Below are 18007 nucleotides of genomic sequence, written 5' to 3'. Positions count from 1 at the left end.
TGTTCAATTGCCTACAGATGGGCTTTGGGTCTCCATTCTGACCCCCATCATTTGCATCAATATGGTTATTTGCTTTAGGTCTTCTGATGCCTGATACCTGATCCCAACACCTTGTGATAACACAGGCTGGTGTGCTTCTTCCATGTGGGCTGTATTGCTTCCCTGCTAGAGGGCCACTTGTTTAACTTCAAGCCTTTAAGACCCCAGATGCTGTCTCTTTTAATAGCTGGGAACCATCACCTTTATCACCACATTTGCTTATGCACCCATTTTGACTTCAGCGATTGTGTCAGGAAGATGAACATCACAAAATTCCAGGTTATTAGAACAAAGTTTCCTTGTGTTGAGGGAGTACTTGAGTAGAGACCTAGTGCTGGTCTGCTACCTTAATATTTAACATTTAAACATATGTATACAGATCTATATCCCTATTAGTATATTAACATCTATGCATGCCTATATTTATACCTCTATCAATATCTTTTGCCTCCTTGTTCTTTCCTCTGTTTCTTTTTACTTTCCTCCTATCCCACTATCATGTTTGACCTTCATTTGACTCTTAGTACTTTCTCTTGGCTAAAAAAAAAGAAGATAATTCTAAGGGATAATAAAGCCTGAAAGTTCTGAGACAAAGCAGTTCTGTATACAACCTAAATAAGTGCAAATCAAAGTTCTACTCATGTCCTTTTCATATTGGATCATTGTGGAAAAATTCGAAGATATTTTAATTCCATTCTTCCATGAACTTTTGAAGCCCCCTTATATAACCAACTTTTTCTCAGTTCAAGAACCATGCACTAGTCTGACAGCTATATAAATCATTATAACTAAAACTTAAAAGAAATTTCAAAGAAAATTACAAAAACAAATTTCATTTCATCTGCATAATTCTTATCAGAACAGGAAGCAAGTACTGTAACAGCTCTAAAGCACAGTAAATGGGAAATTCTTTTCTTAAGAGCAAAAGAATATAGTCAAAACTTAAGGAATGAGGATGGAAGGGGCTTTTTGTAAACTCATATGTCTACTCTAGATCATTTACTTTCTTCCTGCAATAGCTTTATCATATCTAGGTTTATCACCATACCAAGTTCATAAAGTTGTCAGTATCATGATGGACACATCCTTTTAACTGATTAAAAAAGAAATAAAAGTAGGAAAAAGCTAAAAATAAAACTGAGAAAGAGCACAAGGAACGAGAGAAGAAAATTACTTTCCAGAAACTTGTTTATCAGATATTCTAAATTAAGGCCTTCAGTGACAGATGCTACAATACTATTTTCTGCCTCTTCCATAAAAGTCATTTCAATTTTGAAATAAAGCTAAAAAAAAAATCAAGGCCCCCAAATGTCTCTCGTTTCTTTCAGTGTCATTAACGAATAGTAGGAACAGAGGTTCAGGTTATTCATGTAATCTAAAATATCCCAATTTTAAAAGTGAAAAATGATAAGCTATTTAATATTTATGAGCTAAATGGTTAGGCAGAGCACATTTACAATAGAGCTGACTATAAAATTAATATGCTTCTATACATATTTTACAAAGCCACAGAATATCATTATTACTTTAAACTGTTATTCAGAGCACATAACTTACTACCACCATACAACCATGTTAGGTCACAAACACTTTGTCCATGTTTTAATATGAGAAAAACCAGAGTTTTATTTACCTTGTACCAAGTGCAGTGTAAGTACACTCTATGCACTTTCATTTAATCCTCACAGATGACAAAACTCAATCAATCCAAATTAAGCAGTTTACCTAAAAAAATCTAGGAAGTAGAGCAGCTGAGAGTAATACTTAAGGCTGTATGATTTCAAAACCCATGAACTTATCATCCAGTTCTGAAAACCGCAATCATGGTACCCTGGCCCACTCAGTATGGCAGATACATTCACTAAGCGCTTGTTTTTAATGTTTGGAATGAATGTTCAAAACAAAAACCCTGATGCTGTCAAGTGGATCTCTACACAAGAGTATAATACTTTATAGAATGATTAAAGCCCAATTCAAACACTTTAAACGAGACAGAAGAACTACATTATGAAGATATAGTTTCTAAGGATCTCCTCTGATCTAAATACTGGCTGCAAATTAAAACTTGTAATACCCACTTGCCACCCTGTCTAGGCCTTCACATTTAAAACAGCTTGCCTGAAACAGCAGGGTATGGTGAACTTCCAGTTTACACAGTCATACAGAAATGCCTGGTACTCTCCACGATCAAATAATTCACCCATCAGCCACCTAAGGCTACATTTAGACACTCAGTGAAAGTAAATTGCTATTTCCAAGACTACTAGATATTCAAAATGATATTTTAAGAAAAAATATTACCTGTGGTGAAAATTTAATTTAAAGGAACAGTCTTGGCATAACCCTAAAAAAAAAAAAAAGATACTGCTGAATTTCTTAGTGCACTGCTACTCTTAACAAAAATTTTCATTTTCCTTAAAGAGATAAAACAAATAACATGATTTCAAAGACAGTAGTCTGATCTATCTAAAATACATTTACATATACAATAACAATATTAGAAAGAGTGAGAAAGTGTACTGACAACTGATGGTAAAATAAAAACAAATGGTGTTCCAGAGACAGCATTAACGTGGGCTTCGCGTCAGAGACATCCATCAGTAACAACGTGGCCACAGCCACTTCCTCTCAAGTCCTCTCTGAGTGCTCACAGGAAAAGAGCTTTCAGTTCCCCAAGTGTAACCTCTCTTTCCCCCAGTATTTTTAATCTTGCATTGGAGAGGCTAAATTGCAGGTGTGGGAATTCTTGAAATATACCTAACATGGGCAGAAAACTCTGAAGGTACATCTACTTATGACCCAAAGTGGGCCATCATTCACATGACGAGCAGGAGGGGGCGGGGGGCAGACAGTGAAATCAAGACTAGTTAAAAGAGAAAAGAAAAAAAGGAAAAACAACAACAACAAAAACCATGAACTGACAGATTCTATAATATGCATAAAGGAAACTGCTGTATTCTAGGGTATATCCCTACGCTTTTAAGACTATAAAAACAATTAGGCCCTCCAAAATTTCTCTTTCTGCATAGTGTCAAAAGAGTGTATTTACTTGTTATCCACATCACAACAATATGGCTAAGTAATCCAGTAATTCGATGGGCACACCCCTTTTTGATCCTCTGCATCCTAATTTGATGGCATTCTTAAGTAAATGAAAAGAGACTTTTACCAATTACCACCTTATACTTTGTATAGGAATTGCTGCACCTAAATATCACCATAATGCTAAGAATATAGATGTTTAAGCTAAAGCATTCTTGAGATTTTAGGAAGCTTGGGAGAAAAGAGAAACTTCCAGAAGACACTTTAGAATTTTGAACTACATTTTAGAGATACATATTTTTCATACGAAATGAGAAGTTAAGCTTCGGAGAGCTCAATCGAACCCCACCTAACATCAACTTACTTAATTTCACAAGTGCATTCCTCTTCTCACCCTGCTCCATGTAACCAAAATTCACTTCCCAACTCTTTAAGCCTTCTTTCGCATCACAGCATTTATTTCCACAGAAAAACTGACCTGCAAAAAGGGCAAGGAATGTTAGCTATCCTAGTTAGTGCCAATATTTATCTCTATAATCTGGTACTCTTGATATTTTACTGCTAAAATATGTAATTTCTTAGCTTTATTAATATGGTTTGAAAACTACTGACCATAGTAATTACAGCATGCTCAATAAAACTATATACGAGTATTAAATAAAAAAGCTGAACTAAAACAAAGTAGTCACATGACTCTTACATGATGGGTGGATGATTTATATTCAAACACAGAGTGTTAGTGACTGCTCTGAGGGCCCTTCACCTTGAAAGATGCGAACCCTAAGGAGTACATTCACTAAAATACTGAGAGAATTAATACATTTCCAAAGTACATCCACTTAAATCTGGGTAAATTCATTTTAATATTTAACAATATTATTAAAGTTGGTATCTTTCAGTACTTATAGCATAATGGCATCTATTTTAAGTACTAGCATAAATGTCAACTAAAACACATTTCCAATTTCTATTACTTTGACTCGACATACATAATAAATAGACAAATCTGATGCTCTAAATATAAGAATCAGTTCATAGAAAACAATACACCATCATGTCCATTTATAATCTTTTTTTTAAAGATGAACACTGATGATCCAAAATTTAAAAACTACCCAACAATAAGTATATACTTAGAGAAAAGAAAGCAAAATTACATTTTTATATATATTCCAAAACACAATTAATATCACTAAGTATTATCCAAAAAGAGCAAATCTGAAACCTGCATATCCTTTTCACAGAAAATTTTAAAATTATCAAAACAAAAAAAAAAGGCAACAGGCCCAGATAGTTTTATAGGCAAGTTTCACAAAGTCTTCAGGGAAGGACTATCTCACATAAATCATTTGAAGCAAACTTGATTGTATGTCTGCTGATGATAGTCATACAGAGGAACAAATTATTTCTAACCATTTTAAAACTGAGTACATTGACTGTATATTCATACTGAAGTTTTGTCTAAAGGTGTGGGGGGGAGACTGCAGAGAAATCTTAAATACTCTGTATTACTAGTTTCAAAATTAAGAGAAAAAAAAATTTTGTGTTACTAGTTACCAAGACTCTGAGGATGAGGATCATAGACTTATATATAAGTATATAATAAAATGTATATAATTATACATCTCTATAACAAAGTGTATCGTTTTTTAAAGCTATAAATATATAATAAAATAAAGTATGAAACCATGACATCAATTTGAAGTGGGTATTTTAGTACAAACTCTGACTTACTTTTCTCCGACTATAAAATCCTTACCTCCAAGCCCTAGTCACCAAAAAGTCAAAGATGCACAAACACCCAGTAGCAATAACTATTCCTAATTCACAGCCCATATCCACTAATCACCATTTGTCACTACAGTCACCTTAGAAAAGTGACTAAGTTAGTTCAGTGGCAGAAGCTGTCAGCAGCTGACCCTAGCTCATCTAGTGGTGTCATAAAGAGAGGACATTATCCAAATCTATAGAGACAACGCCAAAAGAATGGTCAACTGACGCTGACCATTATGAGCATTAAAAGAATTAACAGCAATGGGCTGAAATACATCAAATTATATAAAAATACACAATGACAGTTTTTAAAATGCACTTTTTATCCTCAGAAACACCCAATTCACCATTCCCAAGATTGAAAAAGAATCATTTGTCCTTGGTGAGTTTCCTTGCTATCAAATTTTTAACACTTTAAACATCTCCTACATAGTCTCAATCAAATGTTCTAAAGGCAAAAAAATTCTGTAAACATCATGAAAATATTATATCCTGAGCTGTGCTAATATATCATAAACACATGGGTAGATAACCATTCATTATGCAAACCAAGGAATCACCTTACTGAATTTCAATTTGATAATATAAAAAATAACCTGTACCCTGTTAAGGAGAAAACAATAAATAATTACCTTTCCCTGAAATTACTTCTTTTTCTACACGCCACCTAAATCCAAACTGATGAGAAAAACAATAAAAATATATATTTTATGCCAAAATACAAACACATTTTATGCCCCCCAAATGAAATAGTACATACAAAATTGTATCTAAGTCTAAAATGGAGCCGATATTTGATACAGTGAGATTTACAAGCCTAAGTAAACTCAATTTACAAACCCATCATGGTAGCTTTTTCTCCTCCAACAAGTGTGGAAAAACATTAATTTATCTATTGAGGGACCATCTTCTTTACTTTCAAACTACCTTAAAAGTTATAGACACCAGGTTGCAATATACTCAAATAAATTCTCAATGGTAAAAGAGAAAATGCAGCTGAGAAAAGAATGGGATTGTAGAACAAAGGCAGGAATTCATTAAAAATGCCCAGTGTACCTTCTATCATATCTACACTATGCAAAGAGCTAGGAGCTAGTTAATTAAAAATAAATGCAATACTCTTTGGTGGGTGTAAATATTTTAAAAAATATCCATCCTAGCAAGGGAGTCAAAAGCACTACTTCACCTTTCTCCAGCACCTCCAACCCGGTGTGCCCAAAGCAAAGACATTCTCTTCCCCACAAAATAGACCCACCTCCATATTCTCTACTTCTCTCAATACTAACTCAGACCTGTGAATCATCTTATTTCTTCCTTGCACGCACCCTCATCTTTAATCACTCATTGTGTTCTAATAAGAAAATATCATTTGCTACAAGATTATATTCTTTAAAGTATGATTTCCAGTAATATATTGGGACTTTTAAAAATGAAAACCAAAAAAATAAAATTTTTGATTCATGTATTTTTTTCTCCCCTCAACTAGATTAGCAGAAATTATCCATTAATCTATAAAACCCAGCTCTCCTTAAATACTGAAAAAGAATCAGCAGATGAGCCAAGGTTGAAAAAGCGGCTTTGTTACATACCCCTAGACTTGCAGTGTTTCCAGAAGTGTTCCCGTGCCGCCCCCTGGGGAGGGCACTGGAGCGATCCAGCGGGGCTGCAAAAGCAGATAACTACACTTTTGGCCTGGACTGTGAGTTCTTAATTGTCCGGGAGCACTGAGTAATTTCATTGCTAAAAAGGGGACAGCAGGCCAAATGCGTCTGGGAACCTCCACCTGGAGGGACCTAGTGTTTCACACGCAAGTGTTGTAATCTCCAGGAACGCCAATCAAGGTAGTGCTTTGTGGGCTAGGTATGGTAAGTAACTAGGAGAGAGGGGAGCTGAAAGCCGGAGTCCACAGCCAACTGGTAAGAAACCGAGTACGTGTTTGAGACACACCAAGTGCATGCATTTTTTAAAGCCTGAGATACAAAGTGCATAGTATGTTGTCCGTAAGATAATGCAAAATAATACATGTACTAGATATCACTGAAAAAATAATTAAAACGAGATTTGATTTTTATTTTAAACGAGATTTGATTTAACTGTTTAAACAAAAATGAAATTTTATGATATATATAAGGGGGCTTCAAAAAATTCCTAGAAAAAGGAAAGAAAAGGATATGGAATTTCTCCACAAACTTTTTTTAGGCCCTTCATATAGCTCAGATAGCTTTCTTACATACACACACACACATACACACACACACACACACACATACACACACACACACACACACACACATAGAGCTTTCCTAATATATACACTATCCATAACATATATATTTATGTAACATTCCCTCTGCCTTATTTCCAAATGTAATAGTCTGTTTGTTCTTGGGTTACCTTCTCCAGCTACAAATTTGATAGTGGAGCTAAGAATAAAAAACAACTTTAACTAGAATAAAATAAAGAAACAAAGGAAATCTACCATTCATAATTAACAGTGTTAACTCTACTGATATGAGGGCTTCAAAATATCTATAGAAAAATCCATTATATTTTAATTCCTTGATTCTAAGCACTTTTGAAGCCCCTCCTATTGATGTCAAAGAAGATGGACAAGTATGTATCTGCCACTTGATACATGGTAATCAAGTTGGAAAAAAACCCAAGTTCAAACATCTGTGAAAAAATAATGGCATCATTCTGCTATATCCAATCATTCATTGTAATCTCTCAGAAGAGCTGCACTAGAGTCAGCATGCAGCAGGATCCAGCAGCCACTTGTGTTTAATTTTAGACTTTGCATGCCTCAGCTCCCAAAGACGCATCCTTGTCCACAGGGCCCTTTTCTAAAGTTCACAGATGCAGAGGCTCATGGTCCAAATGCAATCCACAGGTGCAAAGCAGCTGGGATTCGCTTCTTTCAGAGAATAATGTTGAACATGATAGTGTACTAAAAATTAATATTGTTTTTGAATAATAATTTCTTTATAAATATATTTTGAAAGCGTACCTTATTTTCTTTGTATCTACTGAGATCTGCTATGCAGTATTCCTTGAATAATTTATCATAGTATTTTTTTGCAAGTCTCTTCTCCCTAGAGCCGCAAAATTATAAATGTTACACAGTAAGAAACCCAACCAGTTTGCAACCTAGAAGCGATGCTAAATAAGTAACAAAAACGATATAAACACTAATGTTCTTTTGTTTCCCCAAAGGCCCATTACTTATATTTACATAGAATACCCAGATATTAACTATTAAAAGTGCTTCTCTAAGAAAACACATCACATTAAGGACAAGCTGTGTTTGACCCAAGCCAGGGTATTTCAATTGCTCATAAGTATGCAAAAGCTGGATAGTGAATAAGGAAAACTGAAGTAAAAGGGATGTGTTTTTGAATTATGGTGTTGTGAAAGAATATTAAATATGCCACAAACTGCCAGAGAAACAAACAAGCAAACTGTCTTGGAAGAAATAGTCAGAATGCTCCTTAAAAGTGAATGGAGAGGCTTCCTTTGCCTCCTGTACTTTGGACATATTCTCAGGATGGCCTAATCCCTGGAGAAAGACAGCATGCTGGTAAATTAGAGGGCCAACCCTCAGTGGGCTCTAACAATTGTGCGGGTGGCACAGGACCCAGCAGGGCTGCACTCAGCAGAGCAGAGATGACTCTGAACACTCCACGCCCCCAACAAACCCAGCACAGGAGAGAAAAGGGAGGACTGAGAGTCAGGTGAGAGAAAGCCTTACATAACTCTGCTTTCCGTCCTTTGTACGATTAGGATTGTAAAACCACTGTAAAGCATGAGTGGTCCTCAAAATAGTTTTCCAATTTTGAGAGGCATAGAGTAGCATTATTCCTATGGGGCAACACACAGTGGAACCTGGGAGAGCCAGAACCAAGCAAGACTGCCTGGTTTTTCTGGGTCTCACAAGTTTTCTGCCTAAGAAAGGGTTCACTTTCCTATAGCTCATTTTAGTGAGAAAATACGTGAGGTTTCTTTGACTGACAAATTTCCACCTTATATAGGTTCTGGCTTTTGGAGCTTTTACTGTACAATCTTGCTTGTAAAAAGTGATAAATTACTTCTTATAGGCAAAGTCAAGCAATGAGAAATCAGTTAAAATGCCAAGAACGGCCCAAGTCAACCAAGCCAGGTTCACTACTCAGGCATGGTTAATTCAGATGTGTCCTCTGAAAAGGCTGACTGCCCTAGATAAATGACAAACGGTCGATACACTGGAGAACAGAGATGGGACGCAAGCATCTGGTGCAGAACCCCTCTGGTGGTTAAAATTACCAAGTCATGTCCATTTCATCCTCCGCGTTCCATAGGAATCTATGGTTTTCTCGAATAACATCCAAGTCCGTCTTGTCATTTTCCCTGGGAAATTATTTAAATTCAATAAAAAACAAAATTAGTCAACTTTAGCAATTTAAAAGGTTCTGTAATTAAAACAGAGACTTTATTATTAATTGGGAGTTAATATATAAGCCATATCATGCCATAGTTCAATCATGCCAAGAAGAATTGTACAATTGCTACCACAATCAGTTTCCAAACATTCTTTTTCTTCCTTGACATTGTCTTCCTCTGAAACTTTGGACAATTTGAGTAAATAGATAATACATGAAAGTAAACATAATTAGAAGTATGTATGCATACAGTTATAGGAGTATATGCATGTACATACAAAGGAACTCCAAAAAGGTTTTGGAAAAATGGAATTAAGAAGATGATGGTGTTTTCCCATGACCTTTGTGAAGTTCCCCCTATAATAAAACTATTTCAGTAATTTCAAAAGCCACGTACAAAAGGTGCTGCCATGGAAGCAAGACAAATCGATACAGAATCCCTCTGTCTCTAACACTGACTTCAGTTATACAAATGGTGCTAAGTTACCCTGGTTAGGATGAGAAACCTGAATAAGCACTAAATGAAAGGGCAAGGTGGAGAAAAGTTAGTTTCAGGACCTAATCAAAAGTCTGACATCAGGCATACTGCTCTCTGTTGAGACTATTTTTTAAAAAACAAGAAAAATAGTCACACTTCATTTTGCCACAGCTCCCTAGCTATGCAGCATAAGCTAGGCAGGCAGTGAGAGGAGTGGACCTGACAGTTTGAGGATAGGACAGGAGTCACTGAGGAATGTAGGCTAAATTGACAGAGGAGATATAGTCTATTAAGGCCTTGTACTCTCAGAAAATGGGCCATGCAAACCCAGCAGGTGCTGACAGAAGACCCTCAAATGTAGGGTGGAAAATTCATGTCTGAGAAAACACTGGAGTGAGGTTTCCAACAATGTCCTTTGGTCAACAATCCCACACATTAAGTCCTAAAAAGTTCAGGATCTCAAATTCCCTTGCAGAAAAAATTGCTGCATACCGTTTCCCCGAAAATAAGACAGTGTCTTATATTAATTTTTGCTCCCAAAGATGCGCTGGTCTTATTTTCAGGGGATGTCTTATTTTTCCATGAAAAAGAATATGGTACACATTTATTGTTTGTTGTTTTATTAAAAGAGACCTCACACTTCCTGTCTGCTGCGGCCAACAGTGAGCTGTGCCCGCCACTATGGTCCAAAGTCCAGAGTTACGGTAGCTTCGGGGGGGCTTATTTTCGGGGGGATGCCTTATATTTCAGCAAGAGGCAAAACTGTAAGAAGATCTTCTTTTCAGGGGATGTCTTACTTTCAGGGAAACAGGGTAGTTAATTGAAGGCTGAGGATAGCACCTCCACTTTCTGACAACATAAGGAAAATAGACTAGAAAGCCAGGGAGAGCTGGCGAATCAGAAAACACATTAGCTGTAGGCCTTGAGTTATGTCATCCATATATTTTTCCTGCCCTCATTCTTTGTAAATTTCATACTTACCCTACACGCCTGAAATCTTCTTTTTTGCCACCATAGTATAAAATATAATCATTAACAAACTTTCTGTGTCTTTGATACTGAAACACAAAACATTAAGGATTTTATACATTCAGGAGATGTGCTGTGTTATGATCTATCACAGAAAGAAAAAAATAGAGCATGAGTTCCATTGTTTTTAAAAATTATGCATGCTTATACATATGGGGGAAAATACTGATGCATTTGAATTGAGGTGTAGGCAAAGAATTCTGAATATACTGTGGACTTCCAGAATGATCAGTCTTAGAAGAAATAAAACCAGAATGCTCCTTAGAAGATGGTGAGACTCCACCTGTTTTACTTGGGACACCTCATCAGGAATAACTAGTGGCACGAAAAGCAGATGGAGAAGCAAACATGAGAGCAGCCCTCACTAAGATGGAATCAGTGTCACCAGCAGCCTCAAACATAGTAGTGGTCATGAAGGTGGCCCACGACCAGGCAATGCTGTGTTTTGTTAGACATGCAGTTAACGCAAGGGCAACCACCAACAAAGGATGCCAGAGGGACAGACAGATCGCCCAGTGGACAAAACCGAGAACTCAGACATAGATTCGCGCAAGTACTATACTTGCATGCTCATTTTTGTTAGCAGGTGAGATGCAATTTAATAGAAGGAAAAATAGACTTTTCAACAAACAGTGCAGGAGCAATTGGATATCTACAGGCCACGAGAAGATAAAAATCATCTCCAACTAAGTCTAATATTATTCAAAATTTTACTCAAAATGGATCACTTTTAGAAAACAAATAACAGGAGAGAATCTTTGGGATGAGGTATAGCTTGGCCAGGGTTCTGAGACCCGATGCCAAAGCGGCATCCATAAAAGGAACAGCAGGCATGGGGCAGGCCACTGATCTATCTTAAACACAAACTTTACAAAGACCTTAAACAGCCAAGAACCAGGTAGGAAGAGGGCAAAAGTGAAAATGAGACTACAGGTAAATATAGAAGAGGGCAATGGGGAGGGCTTGGCAAAAACAGGTTGGATAAATATCTGCAGGCTCAAGGACTTTGTAAGCCTATTAATATAGCATGAGGAGGATGTTGCATTACTTTTTTCCTCCTCCTATCTTTCTATGAGAGAATTGTAATCTAAAGTATACATGGTGATATGCTTTATCAATAAGCACTTATGTTGAGAAATAAAATGTAAATGGTCTACTTGACTTCACAGAGATGCCGTATATAGGAAAGTAGAGTTTACAGTAGCCCACTTGCTATACAAATCTAGCAATATCAAAAAGGATACAGCATCCATAGCTATGAGATGAAACCTCCTATTTCTGGCTTCTTCCCTGTTAAAACAAACGTTAATCATATTTCAGTATCAATATTCAACTATGAAATTAAGTCCCCACACCCTGGCATTGACAGCGCCAGCTTCAACAAGGGATCTAACGTACATTAAGATGCCATACCTGTCCAGCAATTCTGCTGCAACCTGTTTATGTGCCACCTTTCCATGCTTTTCTTTCTGAAACGGCTTTTCGAGCAGTAAGTCATCTTCAACTGTCCTGGTTTATTAAGAAGAAAAAAAAATAGTAAAAGAGTTCCAATAGCCCACCCCACCCCCACCACCCAAAAAAGGAGTAGTGTTTCCTGATTCTTTATAATTTTCCAAAATGGAACATGTTTTAAGGAATTCGAGTCTTAGCTCAAAGATCAGACTCACTGGTCCTGCATAAAAACAATCAATACCTTAATTTTATTTAATATCTACAAAATGGAAAAGATAATACTAACAAAAGCCCGGGTTCTGGGCTCCTGGGTTCAAATTTTTGCTTTACAGTTTACTCCCTATGCAAACTTGATGTGCCGCAATGCCCTTCTTAGTAAAGTACAGAAACTACAGCTTTTGATAACTGATAATTTGGGGTGGGGGGTAGGGCACTAATTATATAAAATATATAACAAATATAGGTAGATGGTCCAAACCAAAAAAAAACCACCCACTATCATCAAGTAGATTCAGAGTCATAGAGATCCTATAGAACAGCATAGAACTTCTCTTGTGGGTTTCTGAGGCTACAACTCTTTAACAAGAGTAGAAAGCCTCATCTTTCTCCTGAGATGCAGCTGACCCTGTGGTTAGCAGCCCAACTTGTAAGCCAACTGTCAGTCACCAGGGCTCTTTATATAGATAATTATTCTTAGTGATTCAGATAGCTCTTAACCCTAGTACAGACAGAACTACCCAACTAGATTTGCTCAAACTCTATCTTTAGAAAGTAAAATGTTTTGAATGGAAAAATCTGTAGAAAATGTAAACTGAAAACAAAGCAAACACATTGCCAATGAATCAATTCTGACTCCTAGCAACTTTACAGGACAGAGCAAAACTGCCCAATGAGGTTTACAAGGCTGTAAATCTTGAGAGAAACACAGACTGGCACATCTTTCTCCCTTGGAGCCGATGGAGGGTTCAAACTGCCAACCTTTCAGTTAGCCAAACGCTTTCACCATAGAGTCCCTGGGACTTCCTTTTGGAAAAGCACTCTAAAACATAATTTATTAGGACCATTCTTTTGATCATACATGAAGACTGAGTACCCTATGAAGACCATCAGTCCCGGTTAGTACTTGTATGTCTAATACATGTTGCTCTTCATATGAAACAGTCAACTGCTACAAGTTTGGAGAGTATGGGTCAGTTAATCACTACTGAGTTAATGAATGAACAAGGACTGACAGCTGAAAACAACAAAAGCGCCAACACGTGGCCTCCTTTAAGGCCCAAGCTTTCTCTCTTTGCTTGGCTTTATTTCCTTGTCTGTCCCTTCCCATTTAACAAAATGTTCCAGGAACTCTCCCTCGGCCACTTACTCTCTGTATTCACATAACCAAAAATGCTGGGCTGCGTTATCATCTCATCCTCCACACTAAATCACAGACTGGTAAAGAGACCAGCAATGAGGCCCCTTCTTAGCTAAGACACTGCCAAAAACTCAGTGATGCACAGCTGGAGGAGAAATATAAGCAACAGAGAGCTAGGCCAGCTTTAATCTGCTCCTCTTCACAGCATCAACATTATTTTCTTATTGCTTCACACAACTGCTCTCAAATTGTGAGTCCATACATTCTAGTTCAAATGAAAAAAATATATATATCCATGAGCTACAGCACTAAACAAGTGTAAACACAGCCCCCAAACTTTCAATGTGATTTATTGAAAGTCATGTCAACCTAGAAAGAAACTGAAACACAAATCAGTAACAAAAAAGTTACTTACCTCTTCTTCCTTTTCCTAGATTCTCCACCCTGCTCCTCATCACTAAAATCCGAGTCGTAGCCTCCATGGCCATGCATCTGGAAAAGAGCAGAAAATTCACTGCTTGGAAATCTTAAGTTGTCGACTGTTCCGAAAACAGATTTATTCAAAAATAAGTTATCTTAAGTAGCCACAACCACTTTATTTTATTAATCATTTATCGAGCATATTTGTACATATGTTGCTATCATCATTTTCTAAACATTTACTTTCAATTTGAGCCCTTGGTCTCAGCTCCCCCCCCACACCCCCCATAACCCCTTGACAAATTATACATTATTTTCATATCTTACACCGACCGCTGTCTCCCTTCACCCACTTTTCTGTTGTTCATCCTCCGAGGTTGGGGTGGGGGGAGGATTATGCATCAATCATTACAATTGGTTCCCCCTTCCTCCCCTTCTCCCCACCTAAAAAGCCACAACCATTTTAGAGGATGGCTGTGGACAGGCTGCTTTCTGAGGGCTAACCAGGCATCAAAAACCTTCATTTTGAAATAACAGGTTTACCCTTCAACGAAGGCCTGTGTACCCTGATTACTTTTGATTTAAGTCAACAAGGGAGACTACCCTTTGACCTTTCTATTGAAAACTAGGTGTAATCACATATGATGCTCAGGAATATTTTACTTTCCACACAGTAGTAGCAGTTACCATGAATTTCTGACCAACTCTGTTCTAACCACTGTGCTAAGCACTCTCCAAAGACTTCAAATTCTGCAAGGTAGGAACCAGCATCTCTATTTTCCAGATAAGAAACACAGGGCGGCGGACAGGGATAGTGGCTGCACCCAATTGTGAATGCATCAAAAACCACACTGAATCATTCACTTTAAAATGGTTACGTTTGATTTGGGAATTGCACACACACCCTTACACACACACACACACACACACACACACACACACACACACAACAGGAGCAAAGGACAAATGGAATGATCAATTTCACATAACAAGTAGGTGGCTGAGCTGATCTACTTGATTCTAAAGTTTATGATTTCAACTGTTCCAAACTGCCTTTCTGAAATTACTAAAATTTTGTAGTGGTTACATTTTAGGCTGTGATCCGCCTGCTCACCAGCAGCTCCTTGGGAGAAAGACGGGGCTTTCCACTCCTGTAAACAGTTAGTCTCAGAAACCCACAGGGAAGTCACTAGGGGTCAGCACTGACTCGAGGGCAGTGAGTTTGGTTTTATGTCCCTTTAGGAGTCCTGACTGCGTAGAGGTTAAAGCACTCTGGTGCCAAACAAAAGATCAGCAGTTTGAAACCACCAGCTGCTCCAAGAGAGATGCGGTAATCTGCTTCGGTGGAGACTGACAGTTTGGAAAGCCCCCTAGGGAAGTTCTACTGCCCTATAGGGTCACTACGTTGGCATCAACTTGGTGGCGGTGGGTGTGTTCTGCATATATTATTAGACTTAGGTATCGTGAATAGCATTCTACTTGTTGATCAAAATAATCCTTTTGTTCAGAGCTTGTAAAGATTTCTGATTTGTTGAGCATAAGGTCGCTATCAGTCAGAATTGACTCGATGGCACCTAACAACAAAGATGTCTTATTTTTTTTTCTTAACCTTAAATTCTCTCAAGGTCAACTACTCTGCCCTTTGGTCTAGTCAGCTTTCTCTTGTTTCAATTTCATATAAAATTCTAAAAATGTTGGAAGACCTGCGGTAACACTTAAAAAAAAAATCATGGGTTATGTCAGAAGCAGCTCCTGGTTCAGCACTAACCTGCATTTGGGACAGACATTAGCAAGGGAGGGGTGGACTATTTGACCATTCAATGGAAACTCAAAAAGACTCAGAGCTTCAAAAGCAGTCAATTAAATTATTTTTAAAATCACCCTTGGGAAAAAGTCACACTTGGCAATGAGGGTTCCACCATTAACTCTTGACAACTTGGCACCAGTTATAAATATTAATTCATAAGACTGGCAGGAACCAGTCCAAAGAATATGTTCATATTTGTAAAACTTTACATCACTGTAACAAAGTACAGTCCCTTTCTAAACTGTAGGTCATTGGATCTACAGCAGAGGCTGTTTCTGGCTACTTGAGCAAGTCACTTCATCTCAGATGTCATCTGCTAAATAAGACGGTTATCCATTAAGACCTAAGTCAGTGGTTCTCAATCTTCCTAATGCCACGACCTAATACAGTTCCTCATGTGTGGTGACCCCCAACCATAACATTATTTTCATTGCTGCTTCATAACTGTAATTTTGCTACTGTAATGAATCATAATGTCAATATCTGATATGCAGGATGTATTTTCATTGTTAAAAAGTGAACATAGACATAAAGCATAGTGATTAGTCACAAAACAATGTAATTATATATTGTGAAATAGTTGTGTTTTCCGATGGTCTTAGGTGACCCCTGTGAAAGGGTCGTTTGACCCCCAAAGGGGGGCCACCGTGACCTATGTGATCTTTCCACAGTACCACTTTCCAAGAGAGGTGTGGTTGGTGATTGATTCCCTCTCTTCTCTGTCCCCCAGAATGATACAAAGAAGATTCCAGCCAAGGCTGGAGGTGATGGCTAAAAGGCCACTGGTTTACCACCTTAGATGACCCGTCACTGACTCTCATACACCTGACCCTCGTGACCTTTTATCATGAATTCACTGCTGCAGCTGTCTTCCCACATCTGTTCAAGTCATCGCTGTGCTCTTCTTAGTCCTTGGGCCACGGTGTTCGCATCCCAATGGGGGATAACCGTAATGTGGAGCTGAGAGATACGCCCTAATTTAAACCGAGGAGCCATACCTTTCATGGGTCTTGTTTTGGACATGTTCCTTAACCTCACTGAACGTGTTCCTCAATTAAATGAAGCTCATGTGAATACTAACCTCATAGGACTTGAGATCGAATCACTTACATACCAAAACAGCTGCCACCTAGTGCGGTCCGGCTCACAGAGACCCTCAAGAGGGTTTCTGAGACTGTGCATCTCCACGGGAGAAGGGCAGCCTCGTGTCTCTCCCAAGTGGTACACTGACCTTGTGGTGGTGGTGGGGGGGGAGCGCGAAGCACCCCCCAAACTCTCAACTTACTACCATCTAGTCCTTTCGGACCCACAGCGACTCATGGGGCAGATCAGAACGATCAGAGCGGGGGTTCCAAGGCTGTGCATCTTCGCAGAAGCCTCATCTTTCTCCGGAGGAGCTGCTGCTGGTTTCAAACTGACCTTGTGCTTCACAGCCCAACGTGAGCCCGACCCACTGCGCCACCAGGGTTCCCGAGGGATTTCGCTGCCCTTTAAATATGAATTACAGCGGGGCTTCAGAATGTTCGTGGGGGGGGGGGCCAATTTCATGAGAAGTGTAAGTTTCCACAAACTGTCATCCATCATCACGCTCCTCCACCTCCTCCTCCCTCTCCACTCCTTTTCTTTTTGCTCTCTGGTGGCTTCACCCATGTCACCACAGGGGCTGTACTAACAACCTGTCCCTTCTAGGCATCCATTGCCAAGGACTGACAAACAAAATCGAGAAGGCTGTCTCCAGAATCTGTCTTTTAAAGGGAGAGAATTGCCATCTAACAAGCAAGTTCCGAGGTCCTCCTCACGCCCCGCCCCGCCCCCTCCACACACACCCTTGCTCTTCCTCCCTGCGCCACCACGTTAGCCCCCCGAGGCGCCGTCTCCGCCGTCCTCCGCGAGCTGCAGCGACGACCCACGACCTCCGCGAGCTGCTGCAGGGCCCGCCCAGCCGAACCGAACCGGCAGCGCGGCCCGCGAAGGCCGCTGCCTCAGCCGCCGCCACCCGGCCGCTACGGGTCCCGACGGGCACCACTTCCGGGAGAGGCGGCGGGGTCGCGTGCAGCGCCGAATGCGTCCCGGTCGCAGGGCCGCGTGCATTGCCGAATGCGTCCCGGCTCGCGGGCCGGAAACGAGGCGGCGGCGGGAGAAGGGGGCCGCGCGCGGGCGGGGGCTCTGCTCTCCTGCGGCTGCGCGGCGTTTCC

General features: G+C 39.2%; 1 protein-coding gene across 1 annotated transcript in view; it reads right to left on the bottom strand.

Annotated features, from left to right (window-relative positions):
• The window catches only part of LOC101657804 (protein FRA10AC1), a 30922-nt gene extending 13147 nt beyond the window's left edge, over window positions 1-17775 (bottom strand). The window contains exons 1-10 of the mRNA XM_004701063.2: window positions 17639-17775; window positions 14001-14077; window positions 12190-12285; window positions 12021-12066; window positions 10729-10805; window positions 9154-9237; window positions 7862-7946; window positions 5487-5532; window positions 3446-3559; window positions 2341-2383 (exon numbers count right to left, since the gene is read on the bottom strand). Of these exons, the coding sequence (XP_004701120.1) occupies window positions 2341-2383; window positions 3446-3559; window positions 5487-5532; window positions 7862-7946; window positions 9154-9237; window positions 10729-10805; window positions 12021-12066; window positions 12190-12285; window positions 14001-14077 (668 nt within the window). The 5' untranslated portion in view covers window positions 17639-17775. The remainder of the gene's footprint in view (window positions 1-2340; window positions 2384-3445; window positions 3560-5486; window positions 5533-7861; window positions 7947-9153; window positions 9238-10728; window positions 10806-12020; window positions 12067-12189; window positions 12286-14000; window positions 14078-17638) is intronic.
• Between the last annotated feature and the right edge of the window lie 232 nt (window positions 17776-18007).

Source organism: Echinops telfairi, unplaced genomic scaffold, assembly GCF_000313985.2.
Source record: "Echinops telfairi isolate 266 unplaced genomic scaffold, ASM31398v2 ScPeMD7_70;HRSCAF=299, whole genome shotgun sequence".
In the NCBI taxonomy this organism is placed as follows: Eukaryota; Metazoa; Chordata; class Mammalia; order Afrosoricida; family Tenrecidae; genus Echinops; species Echinops telfairi.
The sequence above is the reverse complement of the archived record's forward strand: the minus strand, read 5'-3'. Positions and strand labels throughout refer to the sequence as shown.